We start from the raw sequence: 22505 nt of genomic DNA on the forward strand, positions 1-22505 counted from the left end.
TGCACTAATACTCCATCCCATGGCCTTTGGTCTATCTAGAGGGATTAGGTGCAGAAAGACACATATACAAGCAGAGATATTGCCACGCACACATGCACAGCACACACACACACAGCACACACAAGCGCAGGAGGCCTGGCTGAGGGTCTACCTTGAGGGATTATGTGCAGAGAGACAGGACCCTCCAGCCAATCAGCCGGTCTGTCACATTGATTTTGAGGGGTCACTGGCGCACAATGGCCAGGGTTTTCCTGTCTTAACCTCTCTGATCATACACATATGCACACACACACACACACATAAACACACAAGCACGCACTCATCCACATGTATACATAATAAACATTAGACCGTCTAAATTTTAAAAAATGAACGGCAAATATACAAAGTGCTGAAAAAATAGACAAATAAGTACAATTAAAGGAGAATGGAGAAATATATTCAAATAAAAGTGTGTTTTCAGATGAAGGTGATACTGAAAGGCTGGAAATTCCTCTCTCTCTCTCTCTCTCTCTCTCTCTCACACACACACACACACACACACACACACACACACACACACACACACACACACACACATACCTCTCTACAATTCAAAATTCCCCTCCTGCGCCTCTTAAAGCTTCATCACATCCCTGCTGCTGAAAATCCCTTGTCCCCGGGGGGAAGCACACCCGAATTTGGTGAGTGGGGGGGAAGCGCTCTTAGGTCAAACCCCCACCTCTCCCCCCGTCCAACCTGGGGCTCCTTCTTCTCTTTCCTGGTCATACAACACAATAGTCATCTATCAGAGAGGGCACCAGGCAGGCACTAAAGCTAACGGAAATAAACCGCCCATACTGCCAGCAATGTTTCAGGTGCAAGGCTGAATATTTTCTCCAACGTCATTCAAGTTTGGTCTATTCTCTTTTAGGCTTTTGTTGCTTGCTTCCCTTTCCTGACGGGAATATCTGAGGGCTCTGGAAAAACAGGATTCAAGCGTGTCTGTTGTTGGCACTGTTGTGGTTACAGAGCTCATCAGTGACGGAAGAACTATTTAGGTTCTTTAGTTAAGTAAAAGTGCAAATACAACAATGCCAAAATACTCAGGGGAAAAGAAACAAAAATAGTATTGAAAGCACTCTGGAAAAATGTATCATAGGACTATATGATAGGATATATAAATATATATATATAAATATATATATATATATATATATATATATATATATATATATATATATATATATATATAGATAGATAGATAGATAGATAGATAGATAGATAGATAGATAGATAGATAGATAGATAGATATCCATCCATTAAGGAAAAAATAAAGAAAAAATAAAATAACAAAGTGACCACTAGTGGGCGCCCAAGCATTTCCACAGTACTGAAACTAGCAGGCTGACTTGTCTTCACTCACCTCCTCGGCTGCCATCTGTACTTCCTGGAAACGCGTTTAGAAAAACAGCCTTGGTGGACTTACTGCCTTTTTTAATCAACTCGCAGGTTATATACACAAAAAGACGACAGTTGACCTTTAATGTCACAAAATTACCAATGATAACATAAACAGGACAGCGAGGCGGAGGGCGAGGAACAGAAGTGGAAGAGAAAGGTGAGCTAATGAGACTACAGTGGTGCCACTACTAACGGGTCAACCTGTGACTTAAAATACTTTTATCCGGTCGCATTGTAAACATTGAGCTCGGCGGTGTGAATCGGTTTTACTGTAACATTTGAAAGGAAGACAGACTGGAAGTGTGTCGCGGGTTAAGCTCTGTTGTTTCCGTGTTTCCTCTCAGAGCGCCACGTCATTAATCGGCGGATGAGTTTGGTTCCAGCTGTGCGCTGCCGTTTCTGCCATCACTCCTATAACTCCGTTCGCCTGCAGCTTGCTGCTGTCCGGCTTTGCTTGACATTTTCTTACCGAAGGAGCAAGAAGCGTCGCTTAGGAGATTAAAGATGACTGCGTCCAACTCGGGTCTCATCATGAACGTGGTGAACAGCATCGTTGGAGTCAGTGTGCTCACCATGCCCTTCTGCTTCAAACAGGTGAGTCTGCTGCTGCGACGCTTACCTTGCGGGACTTGTCCTTAAGTCTCTCCGAAAATCCCCACTCTCTGTTAAAATATTTGCAGGATCAGAGGGAATGCTCAAATCCCTTTCTCCTCTTTTTGTCATATTAGGTCATAATCTTGTTTCACAAAGTTTTAGTAAGGTACAACAGGTAAACAGGTGTTACTAAGCACCTGAAGTGAACAATGCCTTTATTAATATCATTAGTAACATTAGTAACTTATACATCTTTCACAAGAAAGGGACTGCTGGGAAAAAGATCTGCTGTTACTGCATTCATCTTCTAATTTTTAAAAGGAAAACTCATTTTAACATATTAACAGTGTTATTCACTGTCAGGTAGCTTCATTTTTACCAGTACAAATATAATATATATCAATGTCAAAGGGTTATGTGATTGAATAAGAAGTACATTATTTGCCTCTTAAAGGTAGTAGAGTAGAAGAATAACAACAAAATGAGATATAAAAGTGAATAAGCATGACGGGATATTAATGAGTGACTGTGAGAATCACCAGCTTCCTCAGAATGTCAGTGAGCACTTGGTAAGCAGCATCTCCATCCATCAGCAGCACTTTTCATAGAGAGATGAATTTATATCATCACTATCACTATATGAAATTAGGAGGTGTTTTCATGTGAAGGATTTCACCCTCTGGGGAGCTCAGTGGTGCTCGGTTTCATCAGTGCTCTCCGGGTACTCTGGTTTCCTCGAATGTTAGGTTCTCAGCCTATGACAGCAGGGATGGAGCAGATTTAGCAGATTTATCTTGGAGGATATCTCCACTTTCTATGAACATGTAATGCCTTCACATCGCATTTAGTGCTTTATTACATGATTTTTCTTTTTAGTCAACGAAGCTATTCCCAAATTTTTAACTTTGTCATGCCTTTTTAGCACAACTACATGTTTGGAGCTTGTATTTGTTTTGGCTGTTCCTTTCTGTAGGCCTAGCATCAGAATCTTTTCCAGGGTATACTTGTTTTCCAGCTGGCTGAAGGTTTCCTCCCCCGTATTGTGCTTCTAAGTAGTTTGAAGGAAGAAATATTGTTTAAAGTTTAAGAACGATCTCATTTGAATTGGCTTGAGGACACGCCTGCTAACTTTCCATCTGTCTTCTCACAGTGTGGGATAGTGCTGGGAACTATCCTGCTGTTCTTCTGTTCATGGATGACCCACAAGTCTTGTATGTTTCTGGTCCACACGGCCAGCAGCACCAAACGAAGGACCTATGCTGGACTGGGTGAGCTAAAGTGGCAAACAAGAGAAATATTTACTTGTATTTATTTTGTTCTGTTATGTAATGTTTTCAGTCGCCAGTATGTTTGTGGAAAAGCCTGAATGGTGCCCATTTTAAGCAACAGCTGATTCCTGGTTAAAGTGGCGAAAGAAGTTGTTACTTGTCACTAGTTCTGCGAACAGTTAATAACTGTTTGCAGAACGTTATTTGCTTATAACAATGTTAGATGACATCAAGTGCAGAAGTGTCAATAACAGTAAAGTAAACAAATCTCTGCCCACAAGGACAATATTTAAGCTGCTTCCATATGTGTTACAAACGATGAATGAGGACATTTAATCTTGTTTGATTGTTAGTTTTATCAGGACGGAATATTTTTAGTGCACTGCATGTTGCTCACACTGATGGCACTTTTATTCTTCGCAGCCTTCCACGCTTACGGGAAACCAGGAAAAGCACTGGTGGAAACGAGGCAAGTTCATTGACAAATTTTAGTTTCTGCCTATCAGTAATACAGTTGTTGGATCACTGGAACATTTTAGATGTTCAGTGGAAACAATGGATCCATTACAATGGATATTTAGATTATGCATTGTAGGTCATGTTTAAAAACACATTTTCACAAGGTTTCTCTTGTCTCTCTCTTTTTGTGTCCCTGCAGCATGATCGGTTTGATGTTGGGGACCTGTATTGCCTTCTATGTTGTCATTGCTGATTTGGGCTCAAATTTCTTTGCTCAGCTGTTGGGTTTACAGGTTTGATATCATGATTTTGTTGCTACTCGCTTCTACTTTTTCATAATTTTAGGCTTTTGCGACCAACACTTGTAAAGATGTTGTGAAAACAGGAAAAATACTGAAACTAAGCAAGTGTGTTGTTTTGTCACTCTGTTGTGTATAGGTGACCGGCAGTTTTCGCGTGCTGTTGCTGATTATAGTGTCGCTGTTCATCGTACTCCCTCTGAGTCTGCAGAGGAACATGATGGCCACTCTGCAGTCCTTCTCAGCTATGGCGCTGATGTTCTACACCCTCTTCATGTTCACGGTTAGCCCACTGACACACACACACACATACATCTAAACTTTACACAGTGCATGTGAATAGGCTGTAGCAGAAATTCTTTTTAGTTGCAGATCTTGAGAAGCAAATAGTTGAAGCATAATTATCAGTAAAAAAGATTAAAAAAGATTGTTTTTGTTGCCTGTCTGTTAGTACAGCAAGTAAAGTACAAATAGATTTAAAGCATGTGTAAGTTGCAGCACAGCTTATTAGCCATGGTTGCTTATTTGATTTTCAAAATGTTATTTGGCCAAGTGGTCGTTTTGTTGTCTTCCCTGTTAATTCTTTCTTACGCGCACCATTGTACAGAGCTGTGACATCCTTGTGCAATGCCATATTGTCTTGCTCCTATTTTTAAAGAGAAAATCTGCATGAAATCATTTGAGACAGAGAACAGTTGCTGCGCTGCTCGTTATAGACTGAAAAAAGGCTCTGCCCTGGGAAGGCACTACTTGGAAATGGCCACAGGAGACATTAAAAGTTGTGTAAATGGAAAGTAAGTGGAGAATAAATGGTCAGTTGCAATAAACATCAAACTCAACTGTAGAACAGAAACTCCCACATATGTCCGATTTATTTTACATATATCAAACTTAAACTTTTGGCTGTTTATGCAGCATGTAAAATGCTTTTTTTTCTTTAAAGACAAAACAGTGTGTGTGCATATCTTTCTGGAGCAGCTAGTCAGCACTGATTGACAGCACCACCACATCAGCTGGCTGCGGTAGTAACTACTGGGACATAGTTTCCTTTAAGAAATCAAAATATAACCTTCAAGTTTGTGAAGTTACATAAATTACAACTTTTGCTCTGTGGCCAAGCCCAATGTTTAAATCAAACTTCACTTCTGGCCACAGTAACTGCATGTCATGCATGTGAAGTTCAGTCTAAATAGGCGTCAGTGCAGCACGGAGCACATTTCTTGCAACAGATTTCAGAATTTTGAACAGTTTCTAAAAGAAGTGCAGTTGTATGCCACGAAGGCGAAATTCAGCAGGAAGAGCGCGTTCACAGTCCGCTGGCAGGGCGGAGATGGCCTGTTGGCCTGCAGGGAGCTATGCACGTTTTCTCCTTTTAACAACAGAGAATGTGGTACAACCGGTCTGTGGGCCACTCTTGCTTGTGTTGTTGTTGGTCTATCAGGCCAACTCAGAGAAAAGCAAAGTTCTTGCATACAACAAGCCAAACTGTTAAAAACAATGAAAAGTGTCCATTTGAGACACTATCTGTGCTTTGCATACTTTATTTTTTGATCTTTGAAGTTATTTCATGTTTCTCCCATTCGCGATAACCTCCGCTGTTGCTCGCGCCACTATTTTGGCCCACACAACAACACACGGAAGCACGTGTGGTCCGTAAAAACCTCTCTGCACCCCATCCAAGCAAAAACGTGTATGCAGACATGCACTCTGGTGGGACCAGAAATGATGCTTTATGCAGCACGTTCTGATAGAACCGCAGGAGCACGCTGCCATTTGCATTTGCACACAGCCCCCTGCACAAGATGCATTTAGTCTGAAGTGTGGTCAGAGGTGAAAAGTTTGAGTGTAGAAACCATCCAGCAGCAGTTTTCTGGCTCATGTGATTCAACTCATTTGCTCTTTAAATATGCACACACAGTTGGTGCGTGCATGTGTGGGTAGCTCTGTTTTACTGACCTGCAGTACTGGTTCCACAGACTTCAAAATGCTGTTTGTACTATTTCTGTGTGATGTGAGTTCTAGCTCTGTGGCATGTCGATAAGGTGGAACAGTGGTGTGGTGTGTGTCCGGCTTTAGATCCAGGCCCGGCCTGGCCCAGACCCCTAACCATCTAACAGTGATGTACCTGCTTCCCTCCCTTTTTCATCCTACCATTAATTGTCCCCCTCTTTCATTTCTCTCCATTGTACTACTTTACTTCTTTCTTTCCCGTCTTGTCTCTCTCGTCCTTCTGCCCACCATCACTCTTTCACTCCACTCTCCTCATCTTTCCGCACCCTTTGTTTGCTCCCTCCCACCCCCTCCTTTTCCACTGCTGTTTCTGCTTCTGGTGCTGTAGATAGTGTTGTCGTCTCTGCGCTACGGCATAATCTCGGGCTCCTGGGTGGAGCGAGTTCACCTGTGGCGCTTCAAGGGGGTCATTCAGTGCCTGCCTATTATCGCCACAACCTTCTGCTGTCACCCGTAAGTAAACCATAGAATCCACCCCCCTCCCCCTCCCCAAAAATATAACATACCACTGTAAGGCGGTGGGGACGGAGAGGGGGTGAGTGAAGGAAGCGCGATGTTTCCCCCGCAGTGTGACACTCCTTACTCCCTCCTCCGACCTACCTGAGCCTTCTTCCTCCTTCTTTCAATCATCCACAATCTCACCTTTGATTGTGATCTGGTCTGAGCCATTTGAGCTCTGTGTGTTTGTGTGTGTGTTTTTGGTGGCAGTAGTAATAAGGCAGAGAACATAGGGAAGTGACAGGCTCATTTTTGCTGCCCTCCACCTTCAGTCCTGGTCTGTGTGGGTGTGACAGGTTTTCCTTTGGGATCTTATCAGGTGCTGTGAGGAGCAAGACAGAGCACATGCTGATGAAAACCTATGAATTAGTGTTTGTCTACATATTCCTTTCATATGCCTCTTATTTCTTGCAAATTTATGATTTTTGCTTTTATTCATTTTGTATCATCTTCATTACTCCAGTTTTTCCACTACAGCAGGTTTTGTTCAGTGTGGGATTTCCTGTCACGTCTCTTTGTTATTTCCAGCTCTTCATTTTCTCTGGTTTTTCTCTCCCCATTTATTACTTTCATTATCTGTCTGTGAGCCATAAGCGAGGGTATTGTTCCCATTCTTCTTTTCACTCTTTCCCCAACTTTTCTCCATTTGGTTTGGGCTGTAACTCCCCCTTCCCCCCGCCTCCTTCCCCTCAGATGGTGCTGTCCTCGTTCAAACATGGGCTGCTCAGCGGCTGGTGGCTAGGGCACATCAATATGGTGCGCTGGGAGGGTGTGTTTCGCTGTCTCCCCATCTGTGGGATGGCCTTCGCCTGCCAGTCGTAAGTACTCCTCCACCTGTGCAGGATCACATGATGAAAGTAATGTCAACCACGACTAAATAGAATTCTGACGTTGGAAGCTCAGTGACCTATAGTGAACGTTCGATATTAGTCTTATAAATATGTGCAGTGTAACTCCCAAAACGTGGGCTTTTCCGCTCTTCCACACAGGGAACTAAATGTTTTATCGCTGCATGTAGAGAAAATTTCACAATTGGTGCATGAATACTCACAGCATTTTTTTTTAAAGCCACAGTGGAGGATTTGGGGTAAAAAGAAACAGATTTGTGGTGGAGGTGGTTGATAAGGCATCGCTATTTGTAAAAAGAAGCTGCTTTTGTTGCTTAGATGTGCTTTCTTTAGTTTTAACCATCTGCGCTTACTTTTCGCTTTGTGTTTTCTAATTCAGCCAGAAAATGACGGAATCTGACACAGAAGATGAGCGGACACTTATAAGAAAAAATAAAATCAAGTGGATGGTTTAGATTTGCAAAAGCTGCAAAGTACTGGATGCTTTTTGAGAGGGAAGGCATGTTGGATTTTTGAAGCTGACTATGCATTAGCTGCTGTCTATAAATATGCACCAGAGGTGTTGAAATATATGGCTATTGATGATAATCATGACATACAGAAGAAGCAATTGATAATATATGTGAGCAATCCATCACTAGCTTCTTCTTGCCTACACATATTATGCATTTTTAAAGTGAGGTGGTCACCTTACTTTAATAATCCATGAATTTTTCTGTAGCTGTGATAACGTCTCTCTTACACGCAGAGAGAGACTCACGTTCCACAACAATCCCACTAAATCAAACTGCGATGCTCACACAGGGAGAGTTAAGCTGTTGAGGAATTAATTCTTAATAATTTAGCTTCCGCGTTGTTGCCTTCTTGTGCCGCTGCTCCTCCTCTCTCCTCTGCATTCGTCAGCTAACACTAACGCCACACGAGACTCCGTTATTGTGCTTTAAGTCGCAGGTTTCTTCAGTTTGTTACTCACCTGATCGAGTCACAGCAGTCTGGTGCTCTAGTTAAAGTGCACTTTAAATAAAGTACCCCGCCTCTTAGCAAATGACAGCTGGAGTAGACTCGGGGAGCCCCAGTGATCCGGAATTGGATAAGTGGTTAAGGATAAAAGTGAATTCTTTTGGCCTTGATATTCATGTGGTGAACATCTGATATCAACCCTAATATTAGCGAAAGTGAAAAATGATGGGGGAAAATGAGGTGTTCTTTTCACTTCCCAGCAATGTTTTATTAAGAAACGTGTTAGTGTAAAGACCCTGTTTGACTCCAGACCGCTGTGTGCCCAGCTGTGATGCTATACCACTACATGTAATGGTAATAATGTATTTATTAGGTCAAAAGAGCTAGCAAAGTTTGAGCGTCCTATCGGTTGGGCTCTTATATATAATGAATGCTGTGCTGCAGTCTTTACTAACAGTAAATAATAGGAAGGTTTCCAACACAGCGTTTGCATGCTGTTCACAATGCTCACTGGTTTATTTTCACTGATCACAGCTTCTTCTTCTTTACTGCCTCCATTTTCACTCATTTGCATGCTTTGTCACTGCCTCTTTTTGTCCTGTCCTCTACGCTTCAGTGCCCACTCTGGGCGTGCAGTGAGCTGAGCGGGTGGTTCAGCTCACTGCACCAGTATCCTGTTAGACATGAATGTCTAACAGGAGCAAGTTAATCTTTGGTGCTGGAGAGGGCTGTAGGGTGTTACGGTGAGGTCATCAGGGGCCAGATGTTTGGGTGGTGGCAGTGTATGGTTTTGTTTTGTGCGAGAAAGAGTGAGGTAAGTGATAGAAGTGGGCGACTGTAGCCTTGGGAGTGAAACAGGACTTTTTAATTAATGTAATCACACAAAGCTAACATAACATTATGGTATGGCAGACAGGCGTGATCATTAGCAAGCGAGGTGTGCATGTGATCCAACAAGAAGAAAGTATGAGCTTGTATGTGTTTATGTGTGCTTCCTCCGTCGTCCCACTAGTAGTGCTGAGTGATATTTGGCATGGCGATTTCTTGGCCTGTGGTAAGGCTGAGCGAGGCAAGCGCTCCGTTAGGCGGCAGGCAGCTTAAGCCAAACCACTAATCAACACATTGGACTGCCGCCATCTCACAGACACACTGATGTATTCACAGGCTGATTAAACAGCTCTCAGCACATTGGATTTTTATTACATTCATGAAATGTGTTTACTTTCAGTTAAAACATTACTTAACATCACCATTATGATGGGATGGGAGCTGGCCCTGTTGTTTTTTGGCTGAGCGTCTGAACAGCGAGGAGCAGTTAGCTCATAATAGAGGGACATAAGAAAAACATGTATGGCAGGAACATCTTTCTATGATGCTACTGCTGGTGTGTTTTCCAGTCCCATTTAATGACACTGTCTTCCACACACTCACTTCTCCCACAGTCAGTCTGCATCATATTTGAGATTTCATTGTGTTTAAGGACTAGCCTCCGAGTCAGGTCTATTGAGCAACCATTAGATGCTTTTGCACTGCGCTTGCAGTATAACGTTTTATTTAACATTGGTTATAACATTAACTGGTTTCCACATTAAACAAGCACAAGGAATGGCATCATGCTAGCTAATAAAACCGAGTGTGTGAACAGAGAGTCAGGCAAAGGGAGAACAAAGGCCAGTGAAAGTTGTGGTTTCTCTCTCTCTTCTGTCTTTCGCCTCTCACATGTATAAGAGAAAGGGAGGGAGAGAGAAAAAGGAGGCGAGTAAAAAGAGTCTGCCAGGAAAGTTTATAATGCTCTAAAACCTGTCCAGCCACTTGCAGTTATATATAAAGCCTGTAAATTCACTGGTTAATGTGCCGATGGTCCCCTCCACACTCCCACACTCGCCTTAAAGCACAGGACAGGAAATGATGAAAGGAGGTCGACACCTGTGTTAATAGACGAGCATTTCAGCCTCAGCCGGCTTTCACTACTGTCACCCATACTGTGTCTCTCACACACACAAACACATATGCAGTGGTATCTAGACAAACACTTGTGCATACCGTACATCACTACCACTCCCATTACATTACTTTCATCTACTGCCATCGTGAGAAATGACTGCAATAAAAAAATAAAACTTTAAGCATGAATTGATATTAATATGAATTAAGATTCATATTCTCAATATGAAGATTCCAATTGTTGAAAAACCTTCATTTATATGATGTTGTATGATTGATTGAGTCGAATGACTTTTTAAAGTAGTTTGATTACATCTAAGTAGAAGATTGAAGTATTAATTTCAAATGTTTATTGATAATTGCATTGCATTCATATATTTTTAATGGGCTAAACAAAGAAGATGAAATCGTGTAGATTAAACCATCCAGTGTTAGTTGGATATTGACAAGGACATGAGGGAAGAGATGCATCATTTGATTACTGAGCATCGCAAATGGACCCCCATATGGCTGCTTAATAAAGGAACGCTACAGAGCGGTTTCTAAATTTGAAGTAAGTGGCCGTGAAGACTGTCATATTGCCAGCTGTTTGGGGGGACAAAAATCAAATGAAACATCTGTAGGACTACGTTCCTCGATCTCCCTGCTAGAACTGTTGCATTGTAGAATTTGTATGTCTGATAATTCAGACAGTATAAGATCACATTGCAACAATAGTGTTGTGCCATGCAGTATACAGGGTGTTTTTGTTTTGTTTTTTGGCTTACTATCTCTTACAGGCAAGTGCTACCAACCTACGACAGCCTCGATGAGCCGTCTGTTAAGCGCATGAGCACCATTTTCACTTCATCTCTCAACGTTGTTACCATCTTCTACATCACAGTGAGTGGAACCACTCTTTCTCAGTTGTGTTCACATCACTCCTATTTTGTAATATTAAAGAGTATCTGAGTTTACTTATCTTAAAATTTTAACAGGTCACTGCCAAAAAAGCTAATGACATGAGTTCACTTTTTTTAATGTCTTTTAATGGGATTAGATTACACAATATCAGACTAATCTGGATGGTGTAAGGCATTGATTTGAATCTGGAGCTTGCAAATCAGTCAGTTATTCATAGACTGTATATAAAAGATGCAAACAGCTACCTTAACTTCACTCACTAGTTACCAAAGACCCGCTGAGTTTTAGCCATTGCTCTCTTGCTGTTTTTAAAACCGGATGTGACAAAAAAAATTAGGTCTTGAGGCACTTCCACACCGGCTTCATGTTTCAGACACTGAGGCTACATCAGTCTTGTACATACTGCCTCTGGTCTTTATGGACAAAACTTGCACTGTATCTTGTCCTGAGAGAAAGACTAGCATGTTAGATTTTTGCAGTCTTTCATGATGGTTTTGTCACTTCTGTGAGGGAAACATGATGAAGAGAAAGAGCAGTGACATTGTCCTGCATGTAAGTTGGTAAGCGTGATTAATCAGAGAGCAACATTTAGTCTGTCATAGGTCTCACTCATGAAACAACAAGATTTTATGACCTCTATATAAACAACAACAATGTGTATTCTGAGCTTAGCATCCTACAGTACACACTCTTGATGGAGTTTCTGGTATTTTATATTATTTATGGCAGAAATGTGTCTTTATCCTGATATTAAAACAGTCTTGATGGCTGATATTGGCATCAGAAACTATAAAAATTCCTCCTTCTTTTTGCTTTTCCCCAAACACCATGCTTGGTTCTGTCTCCAGGTGGGTTTCTTTGGGTACGTCAGCTTTACAGAGAACATCGCAGGGAACGTGCTGATGAACTTTCCATCCAACCTGGTGACAGAGATGATACGCGTTGGTTTTATGATGTCTGTAGCTGTTGGATTTCCCATGATGATCCTGCCCTGCCGCCAGGCCATCAACACTATGCTTTTTGAGCAGCAAGTGAGTTCAGATATACTCAGACGCTCCCTTTGTCCTCTACATTTTAAAAAAGAAAGTCTTAATGCTTGTTTGCTTGATGGTTTTCTCACTTTACTGAATTGTTAATAGTAGAGGGATGAGAATTTGGATACAAATTAGATTGTGAAAGAGGACCTCCCATTCTTTCTTTCATGCAGTTTGAAGATGCATTTAGAAGTTTTTCGTGTAAACACAAACAGCAGGTGTTTCCCTGCTGTGCGCAGCATAAATGTATTGAATCTGTAATCAGTTTGTAAATGTGAGATTTGTTACATCACTAAATCCCCTCTTTAGCTCTTTTTTTTCTATCTTACCATTTTTGTCTTACAGCAGAAGGATGGGACATTTGCCGCTGGGGGTTACATGCCTCCTCTGCGCTTCAAGATGATCACCCTGTGCATTGTGTTTGGCACTATGCTGGGGGGCATTCTCATCCCCAACGGTACGTCCTTTTTGTGTGTGTGTGTGTGTGTGTGTGTGTGTGTGTGTGTGTGTGTGTGTGTGTGTGTGAGTGAGTGAGTGAGTGAGTGAGAAAAATTGGTTGTGGATTGCATGGACTAAAATAAAATGGTGTGTGTATGTGTGCTGCTCGCTGGAGGTCTTAAGGTGCATGTGTTCCTTTATGTGGGCGTAGCTGGGGAGCTTTACGATGTGTGTGAATGTGACTTTACGAGTCAGTGACTGTCACACTCTAACACAGTCCTTAAATCAGGGCCCTTACTTTTATCTCCTTTTAGATGGGCAGACAGGAAGATAGGGCTATTATTCTCCCGGACTCTTTCTCACACACTCGCACACAAACAAACGTCCAGTACACACCAGTATTGGCTCTCCGTCAGCTTCCTTAAGTCCTTGTCTCTCTCACAAAACGCTCCAAAATTGCATAGATGTAAAGGTTAGCATTATTTTGTGTTTTGTCCACCCACTGTTTGTTAAAGTTTTGATTGGGTGAACACGGAGACACACACAGAGCCGGTCAGATTGGCTCTTTGTGTATTTAATCAGGCTAATAGACTGCGGAGAAAGGAGGTAAGGACCCTGGGGGGAATGGGCACTAAATCTGAGGGAAACAATATGGTGTCCGTCCTCTAGATGAACGATGGGTTTCCGGGCTTGACGCCCAGTAGGCCCATTCGTTGTGACTTGGGTGTGGCCACGGCTCGCTGCTGCCAGCAGCAGTGTGCCACGGATGGCGTCTGTGAGGGGCCGTTATGAATCCAGTTTGTAATGAGGAGCCCAGATCTGGGACTCTAGCAGTCTTTTTTCACCCAGTCTTTTTTTGGCACAAAGAAACAGAACCAGTGCACTGAAACAGACAGAAACGCTTCAGCTCTGGTAACGTTGGTGTCATGTTGATTTAACAGTGTTTAGGTTGGTTTAATTAAGTTTTCATTGTACTGCAACATCTGGGGAGGCACACCTTGGATCTCCAGATCATTTTCCTGTTAGTTTAGTTGTTGTACCACTTGTCGAGCTAACTTTTGTCCAGTTTGTTATAACCATTTCAGACATTTAAGCTAACTCTTTCAGCACTCTATCCATTAACATTTGGTGAGCACCTCTGTTTTGGAACTAGTGCACTACAGGCCCGCAGATTTTTTATTAAACCGGTTTTCCTGTCTTTAGTGGAAACTATTCTGGGTCTGACTGGAGCCACCATGGGCAGCCTCATCTGCTTCATTTGTCCTGCTCTCATCTACAGAAAGATCCAAAAGAACAGCATCATTGCTCAGGTTAGAAGCTTTGAATCTGCACTTTTCCAGTATATTTATTTGGGGAAAATATTTTGTCTGACAATTTGTTGTTCTCCACTTCCTGTCCTGTAGCTGGTGCTTTTTGTTGGTCTGGGCATCCTGCTGATCAGCACCTTTACCACTCTCTCAATTTCGGCCAGTAGCCCCGGTCCAAGGATCCAACCTCCTCCTCCTGCACCTGGCAAGAACAGCCAGCAAGAACTACCAGACATCCCTGAACTGCACGGTAAAGATCGCGAGTTTCTGTAATGGCTGGCAATCACTTAGGAACTAGATGGGCTGTAAATGAAAGTGGTTTACTAATGAGCCATGGAAACATTTACCTCAGTGGGCCAGAGCCGGAGCTGTCTGTAGCATCTGAGATTGGACAGCAGAGTTGCATGTAATTATTTCCTTTAAAATGCACCAGCAGTACAAGAGACATGTTTGTTTCTTGTCTTATTTTTAAAGTCACAGACTGCTCGCAGCACCTTGAAGGCGCATTGTAAAGAGAATGTGAACCAGTAGCAAAGGGCCAGTGAGACTAAAACAAAAGCACAAAGCCACGGCAGAAGAAAGGCTTTCTTTTATCTCTCGGAGAAGAAAAGATGGAGACAGACAGAGTGACTGGTAGACAGACAGGCAGGGTGAGGAGATAACCTCTTGATAATATCTGAAAGCAGTGTTGAGTGCTTGACACTGATGAAGCGAGATTGATGCCCTTCAAACTCCAGCAATTTCTCTCCACCCCTCTACCTCTGTTCATTTCTCCTGCCACCCCCCTCCAAACCTCTTCCCCCCCAAAATACATTGTCTACACCCCCTTTCTCCCCGCATATCTCACATGGCAGCTATAAAATGCCTGCAAGCGCTGGCTGTATAAAAGGAAATGGGGTGTGGGGTGATGATGATATGGGTTTGGGGATAAATGAAAAAAAAATGGAGACGAGACCCAGAGGAAACCTTCTGAGCTGATGTTTCCAGTTTTAGGGTGAAAGAAGAAGAGCATGGAGGGAGTCCTGACAGTTAATCATCCTTAGCTCTCGTGGTCTTTTCTTACTGTGCAGTTCCTTCTTGTTCACTCCCATCCAGAAACTCTCATTTGTGGATTTTTGTTTTTCCCTCCCAGCTTTGCTTCACACTAAACTCACAAGAGCCAGGATAAAAACTTGTTTTCTTTCTGCCACACTCTGATATCATTTCTCTCTCCCGTCACCCTCATTAATTCGACACATCACTGATGCCAGTCTTGCCATTTTCAGTATTTGCTGCCCCCTAGTGGCTGTACACGTCCAAAACCAAAAATGTCCATATTTTCAGATGGCATTTGGTATGAGAATTATAGCACCAAGAAATGAAGTCTAAGATTAACTGTTTTAATCTTAGACTTTTAATCAACTAAATGTCATAAGACTATAGTGGGCTAAAATCTAAAGTTGATTCGGTCGACTAAAAGATAAAGTGTAAAGTTTGTCATGTTTTTACCGGTGATGGTTGCTCCACACAGTTTACAAAGCAGCTTATTTTTCTTATTTTTGAAATCTGGCTATGTGTCGTGTTTTCTTTTCCTCCCAAGTGAATATAATCAGGGAAATAAACAAAAGAACCTGTACTGTTACCTGGGGGCAGATCAAATTTTTGTTTAGCCTTGTTCCAAAAAGAGAACTTCTAATTGGATCACTAAACTCGTCCCAGCCTTATTCGCAACTTAATTAGTTCTGATTTGATCTCGTCTCTCCAGAAAATTTTCAACTCATTTTTAATCATTGACGAAAGTGTCAATACATTCGATCACAGATTTTGTCCTCATATATTTGTCTGCATAAATTTTTGTTTACCTATCGTCTTGTTTGTGTCAGAAAACTGTGATGAAAATATGGGGATATCTTGGGATGATATCTGGCATTAGATTAGCTGACCATAGTGAAACAGTAGAACAGTAGCATTAATGAGACGTTCCATTTTTTGCACCTACATGCAGACAACCCTGCAAACAAGAAGCCAGTGGAGATAGAAAAGCCTGACAATCATCTGCCTGTGGAGGTGGTGCAGCCTGTGGAGCGGGACCCAGGTGAGCCCCCCCAGATTAAAGGACCAGTTGATCTATCGAAGGAGAAGAAGGACGAGGAGGTGCAGTTGGATCGTCCTGATGCGGGTAAGGAAACTGAACCAAAATCGGAACATTAACTGGATGTCGAACTTGTAAGGATTACCATTTCTTATTTATCCAGGTGTGGCAGTGCCAGAGGGAGAGGCCCATCGTCATGAACCACCCATTCCTCATGACAAAGTAATGGTAGACAGAAGAAAGAACATTGCAGAGCTGAAAGATGAAAACAAACAACCTGTTGCTGCAGAAGGTGTTGAAGAAAACCCTCTAAGAGGCAACGAGCAAGATTTCGAGAATGCTTTGAAAGTGGAAAACAAAGATGACAAGGTTGATGAAAAACCTGCAAAAGAAGAGGATCTGGGTGGAGGTGAAGTCTTGTCGAACGAGCTGGTTGATAAGCCTGTTGCAGAAGCAGGCAAAAAGTTGGAAGTTGCCCCATTAAAGGAGGGTGAGAATCTCAACGCTGTTAAAGAGCCCCTTGCAGATAATGCAGGTGTAGTGGCCAATCAGGCTGCAGAAGCCAATCAGGATGCAGCAGCCCAAGTCCATAAAGTGGGGAAAGCTGCAGATGCTGCAGAGAAAGGTGAGCATTTCAAGCTGTTTAACTGTTGGTTAAGCAAAATGATGAAAAAGGCGTTCTAAGAGAGTGTTTGTGATATGTAATGACCTTTAAGCTCCACCTGCTGAAGGAGAGCATCGCCCTGCTGAAGGAGAGCATCGCCCTGCTGGAGAAGAGGCTCCAGCTGCTGAAGGCAAAGATGCAGCAGATGACAAGATGGAAGGTAAGTGGAGTAGACATGTTCAATAAAATTCAAAGTTAAATTCATTTATTTAGTAGCTGCCAATTTTTTCAGCATGTTATGAAAAACCTTAATCACGTCCACATTTAAAAATCAGCCTAAATCAATTTGCACTCGCATTTATAGTGGCTGATAGTTTTTTTTGTAAACCATGACCTGCTCTCGGTCGGGGGAATGGCCCTCACATTTGTGCAGACACAGACTTGGGTTTTTATTTTATATTAATAGTTTGCTAAAATGTGGTCCAGGCTTTCCTTATCTGTGTCACTGTGTAACACTGACATACTAAGTTTGTAGCAGAGCTTGCTAAGCATGGAAAGAGCTGCTGCCTGAATGGAATCCAGATGCACCCTAATTGTCCCACTAGAGCCACTTCCGCCAACTCTGACTTTAAATTGCTTCCGCTATGAGAAACACATACGAGACGTTCTCTTGTTTCCAGCAAGACTCAATACAAGAGTCTCCATGCATTCACTGCATCTGACAAGCTGAAGACCTAGTGAATCACCTTTATGGCCACAACATTGTCCCAACATTAATGGGAAAATCCCAGTACATTTATCTTTATATTTATATTCTTCTAATTTTCAAATATCAAATATTTTCTTACAAAATCACTTTGCTGAAGTTAAGACGTGTTTAAGGCAGCAGGTGTGTTGGTGTTGGTTATATTTAGAAGACGATTTGTTGTTTTTAGCAGTTTCCAGCTCTTAGAGAGCTGTACTGGATGTATGTAGCCAATGTTGATTCGCTAATGTGGTATCAACTGACCAATCAGAGCAGACTGAGCTTTCCAGAGGCAGGATTTGAAGAGACTGGAGGTAAAACGTTGTTTCAGAGTTCCTGCTGCAGGAAAATCAGCATGTGAAAAAATGTGTTTTTGAACATTAAAAATGTCAAACTGGTAAAATTGTGAAACTTTAACTAAGTGATATATGAGGACTTTATTTAAAAATGAAATGCTGGACTTTAAAAAAAAATCCAAATATGAAGTCAGGTTACAGGAAAGGCTCAATAAATAAATAAATAAATAAATAACAAACACTTAATTTAACCTCTTTGTTTTCTGGGTGGGAGAGTGCAGTATTCCTCTTATTGGCTAATTTAGACTGCTATGTAGCCCACTTCCTCTTTCTTTTCTCCTGCTTCGCTTGTTTTATCTTAATGATCCCTTCTTGCCTATTATTCCCTGTTTGATGGTGTTAAAAAAGAAAAAGAAGTACAGATGTTTCCTCTCACTTCTTGACTTAGCTCGATCCTCTTTTTTGGCTTTTGTTGACTTTCTCATTCTGTTATTCTGTTGTTTACTTTTGCCTTCTCTTCCTTTTTTCTCCATCTTTTCTTTCTGTCTCTGCTGGACTCCTGTCGCAGTGATAAAAAAGCTGGTTGCAGGTATGAACTCCCTCTTGCCTCTTCTTCAGGTTATCTCAATCTGTCTGTCACTCAAATTTTTAAACATTTACAAAATGGCTCATCTTTTTTTTTTTTTTTAATTATTGCTTATACAGTTGTGTGTGTTTTATGTTTGCGTGTGTTTATATTTAAACTTAATACTAGTAAACTAAAAGCACCCACTCACATTGCCTGTTAACATAATCTGTGTCCACACCTGCCTGTTTAAGGCTACAGTCTAGAAGAGCGTGTTAACTGGAAGTAGTAGATTATTAACTGTTTCCTGTCTGCCCCCCTCACCCCCAGAGTCTGGCCCTAGTTTTATTAAGCCTCCTAACTAATGCCCTGTTCTCTGAACAGGTCGTTACTTATTTTAATTAAATGTTTTTGAATGGTTTGTTTCCATGTAGAGGGTCAGCTGGACCACGCGGTGCTTCTGCAGGTCATTAAGGAGCAACAAGAACAACAGAAAAGGCTTCTGGACCAACAGGAAAAACTATTGGCTGTCATAGAAGAACAACACAAGGAAATCCACCAGAAACAACCTGCTGGTGTGTATATACCTTCTTTTTTTTTTTTTTTTTTTGTAGTCATGACAACTTGTAAAGAAAACACAACTTAAATGTGGCCCATTTAAGTTAAGGGCCACATTTAAGTGGTGGCCCTTAACTTAAATGTAATGTTTTTGCATTTAAAGGGGGCGCTGCTGAAGGCGATGGTGAGAAAGGCATCCAAGGACAACCAGAGATGATGGAAGGTGGAGCAGCAAAACCTAAGGAGTCTGGACTGGAGCAGCCCAAGGAGGGAGCTGGAGCTCCACAGGCTGGAGGAAATGAGGCTCATGCTCTGGCCCAGAATCAAGCTCAGGTTGAAGATAAAGGTGCTGAAGCTAACCCTGCAAAAGTAGCCGTACCAGCAGCTTACAAGGAGGATGCAAATGTTGCGCTCGCAGGAGAATCACATAAGGAAAGTGAGGTCGGGGCGAGGGGAGTGCCATTGGGGAAGCAAAAACTTGAACCTGTAGCTCAGAATGATCAGTTACCAGAAGAAGAGGCAATTGAAAAACTTAAGAAAGAAATGGTAGGCAAAGAAGATCAGGCAAAACAAGGAAAAGAACGGCTGGAGAGGGAAATGAAGGAGAAGCTAGCCAGGGAAGAGGAGTTAGAGAGGGAAAGATCAGAGAGAGAAAGGATAGAGAAAGAAGTTCAGGCACGATTAGAAAAAGAACGGCTAGAAATGGAGAGAAAAGAAAAGGAAAGGCTAGAGGAAGAAAGGATAGAAAAGGAAAGACAGGAAGTGGTGGTCAAACAAGAGTTGGAGAGGGAAAAGATAGAGAAAGAAGTTCGAGAAAGGCTGGAAAAAGAACGACTGGAAAGGGAAATAAAAGAGAATCTGATCAGAGAGCAAGAGCTTGAGAAAGAAAAAGCATTAAAAGAGAAACTTGCACGCGACAAAGCTGCAAAAGAGCGATATGAGCAGGAGCTGCAGAAAGCGGACAATGAAATACTTGATAAAGCAAAGAAAGAGGAGGCATTGCAGGAGGCTCAGGAGAGGCTGCTTCAGCTGCAGCAGGCCATAGAAGCTCAAAATGCTGGAAAAGCTGCACAGGGGGGCAAGATAGATGATGGTGAGGCTTTGAAGAAAGGAGGACGAGACCTCAAAGAGAAAGCTGCTGCTCAGCCAGAACCCGGAGAAGGGGAGGAAGATGGCGAGGTTCACCCCCAGGGCTCCCACGAGAAAGTTAGGAAGCAGGGAGAGATAGATCTGAAGCGGAGGCGTAGGTCACTTGGAGAGGCTAGAGGGCCCCTGGAGGACACTGAGGCGTCCAGGGGGGTTCCAGGGTTGGAGCCCCTGCTGGAGCTGGGGGGGCAAGATCTGCACGCAGCCCTGGAGGGGCAGCTACTGGCTGGGGCAAGGCTACACACACGGCAGATTAAACAGGCCTCAGAGGATGAAGAAGCTAAATAACACACACACATTCTTATTTAGCGGTCAAACACATACTGTAGACCTGCAGAACCTCTAATACTGTGGACCGTGATATTGCTGCCTTACATTCTCTTTTGCCTTTGGAGTTGTTAAGAAGTGGACTGTGTTGTTTTTCTTGATACTGTGTAATCTGCCAGGAAGCCAAAGTCTTTATCAAAGAGCAAAAGTGAATGTAAATATTAACTTATTTTTGTTTCCAGAGAAAATTTTGAAGAGGTCATTGTTTAAAGTGTACATACATCTATGCAATTACCTTTCTGTGGAGTGTTTTTGAAAAGGACGCTATTCGTATTTGAGTCACATGTACTCCTTTTGTTATTCAGTTGTTCCTTGGTCTTTGTAAATGTTGTAAATGCTTTTAAATGTGATCCATGTATTTTCTTATAGAACCCAGTTACCCCAAATTTAATGTACTGTGGCTTCAGGCCCTTTGATAGTGTTTTTGCTTCATGCTTTCAAAATGAGGTATTTAACTACACGCTGGAGTTTTGAGATATAGAGTAGCCTTACTATTTCCATAAACTGTGGACAGCAGAGCAGCTCGAACCAGACAACCTGGATCAATACCTGTAGTTTCTAATCATTCCATCTTTATTCCTAGTATTTCTTCCAGGTTGATTTATTAGTGCCTTTCACTTAACATACTACAGCGTATATTTTATTCAAACAAAATGTGTTTTTTTCCCCTCAATATCTGGTCTTTTTCTTCCACTAAATGATCTTATTTGAAGATATAATAATGGAAGGTATTTTGGACTTCTGTATTGTCTTTCATTGCCTAGCACTTCAACATATTGGACCTTTGCTTTATAAAAGAGGCTATTTTTGTGACTATTTTTCTACATGCATGTTATTTCTGTACATTTTGCTGATAAAAATTAATAAAGATCATATATCGAAACATCAAAGTCAGGGTTTTATTTATTTACACACAGACACGCACAGGTTTTCACGTTAAAGACTACGGCAGTTCTTAATGGCTTATCTCAACCACACCAACGTGAAAAACTTCTTAGCATCAAAAGTCAGTCAACTTGGTCTTCTTGAGATTGGTCCAGATAAGCCTGGATGATTTCCATTCATCTGGCTCTTTTTTTGGCCTGTAATAAAATCAAATATATAAATAGGTAAATGGATAACATTAAACAGAACTTTCAGTGTGACAGTTGCTGACACTGGCACTTACTGCATTGGTAAAGCAGATCTTCAGTGCTTCAAACTCTTTGGCACACAGATCCTTCCTCAGCTCCTGTGTGCCTGTTGTGGTAGCAGCTACACACTTTCCATACACTGCTGCCTGAATAACACACAAATTAAAACGTCACATGAAGCACATTTGTTAATGTAATAAATAACTGCATTACTTGGACCAATGTTTTATTAACAAATGTACCCATTTTTATTAACTTAATTTCCACTGTTTGTTTATTAAGAATTGGCACATTAACTTTATTGCCAAAAATTCACCAGAAGCTAAACCATGCTCTAAAATGTTAACTAGGTAAATCTAGTAATAAAAAATAATAATACAATACAAACAAGTGCTTATGTGTGCTTTAAAGAATAATTAACTGGTAGGTCTTTTTGTAAACTACATCTTGAGATAATAAAGTACATGGCAGCACGTGTATATTGTTAAAAGCTTAAATGAGGAAATATTTTCGATGTCCCCTACTGGGAGCTGCTGTAGAGATGGCAGCTGGCTTTGATGGGAGAGGCAGCTAAGTTTATTCATATCTAATGAGAAGAAGAGAGGTTCCAGAGTTGAACCCGTTCAAAGGATAATCTACCAAGCAGTATTTTTCCACCATGTACTTACCTCGTTCGCACACTGTGCAAAAAGTTCCGGGAAAAGTCTCATTTTCTCCCTAGTGCGACTCCAGACATTTGACCCAGACATGCTGTTCAGGCGTAAATAGATTTGTTTTAATATCTGGTAAATTTTTTAAGTCAACGATTTTAAAAAAAAACGAAGCAGCAATATTTTCGTGTCAAATAGTTTCTTAAAACCTCTGACAACTCAAAAGAACCGAAATTATTTTTATCATACAACTAACAGACGGAGCTCCGGTGAAAACCCTGGGCAGCGCCATGTTGACGACTGTTTACGCCCATAAAAAAATCTGAACTATGATTCGTTCATTTCCTTGTCAGAAAAAACATTTCTGAAGGTTGATTCGTCATGTTCCAACTCCTGGTTTAACC

General features: G+C 41.7%; 2 protein-coding genes across 4 annotated transcripts; one reads left to right on the plus strand and one right to left on the minus strand.

The window, feature by feature from the left end:
* Positions 1–1402: 1402 nt before the first annotated feature.
* Positions 1403–21208, plus strand: slc38a10 (solute carrier family 38 member 10). 3 transcript variants are annotated; one of them, XM_085415983.1, is made up of 18 exons: positions 1403–1601; positions 1789–2038; positions 3189–3306; positions 3730–3775; positions 3965–4058; positions 4204–4347; positions 6403–6527; positions 11104–11206; positions 12076–12258; positions 12607–12718; positions 13903–14009; positions 14103–14256; positions 15991–16164; positions 16241–16702; positions 16794–16901; positions 18291–18311; positions 18722–18862; positions 19009–21208. In XM_085415983.1, the coding sequence occupies exons 2-18, from the start codon at positions 1949–1951 to the stop codon at positions 20277–20279; spliced, it is 3453 nt and encodes a 1150-aa protein (XP_085272109.1). In that variant the 5' UTR covers positions 1403–1601; positions 1789–1948; the 3' UTR covers positions 20280–21208. The 3 variants fall into 3 exon arrangements, with proteins under 3 accessions (XP_085272109.1, XP_085272110.1, XP_085272111.1); XM_085415984.1 differs by lacking the exon at positions 6403–6527 and adding an exon at positions 7266–7390; XM_085415985.1 differs by lacking the exon at positions 18291–18311 and having other exon boundaries at positions 1404–1601.
* On the minus strand, positions 21204–22407 carry ndufaf8 (NADH:ubiquinone oxidoreductase complex assembly factor 8). Its single transcript, XM_085415987.1, has 3 exons — positions 22120–22407; positions 21487–21597; positions 21204–21400 (listed from the first exon to the last, which is right to left on the minus strand). Exons 1-3 carry the CDS (start codon positions 22198–22200, stop codon positions 21380–21382), a joined length of 213 nt encoding a protein of 70 aa, XP_085272113.1. The 5' UTR covers positions 22201–22407; the 3' UTR covers positions 21204–21379.
* Between the last annotated feature and the right edge of the window lie 98 nt (positions 22408–22505).

The sequence above is a fragment of the Rhamphochromis longiceps genome, linkage group LG8 (genome assembly GCF_057381845.1).
Source record: "Rhamphochromis longiceps isolate RC_006_pf linkage group LG8, R_longiceps_female_GT1.1, whole genome shotgun sequence".
Taxonomy (NCBI): Eukaryota; Metazoa; Chordata; class Actinopteri; order Cichliformes; family Cichlidae; genus Rhamphochromis; species Rhamphochromis longiceps.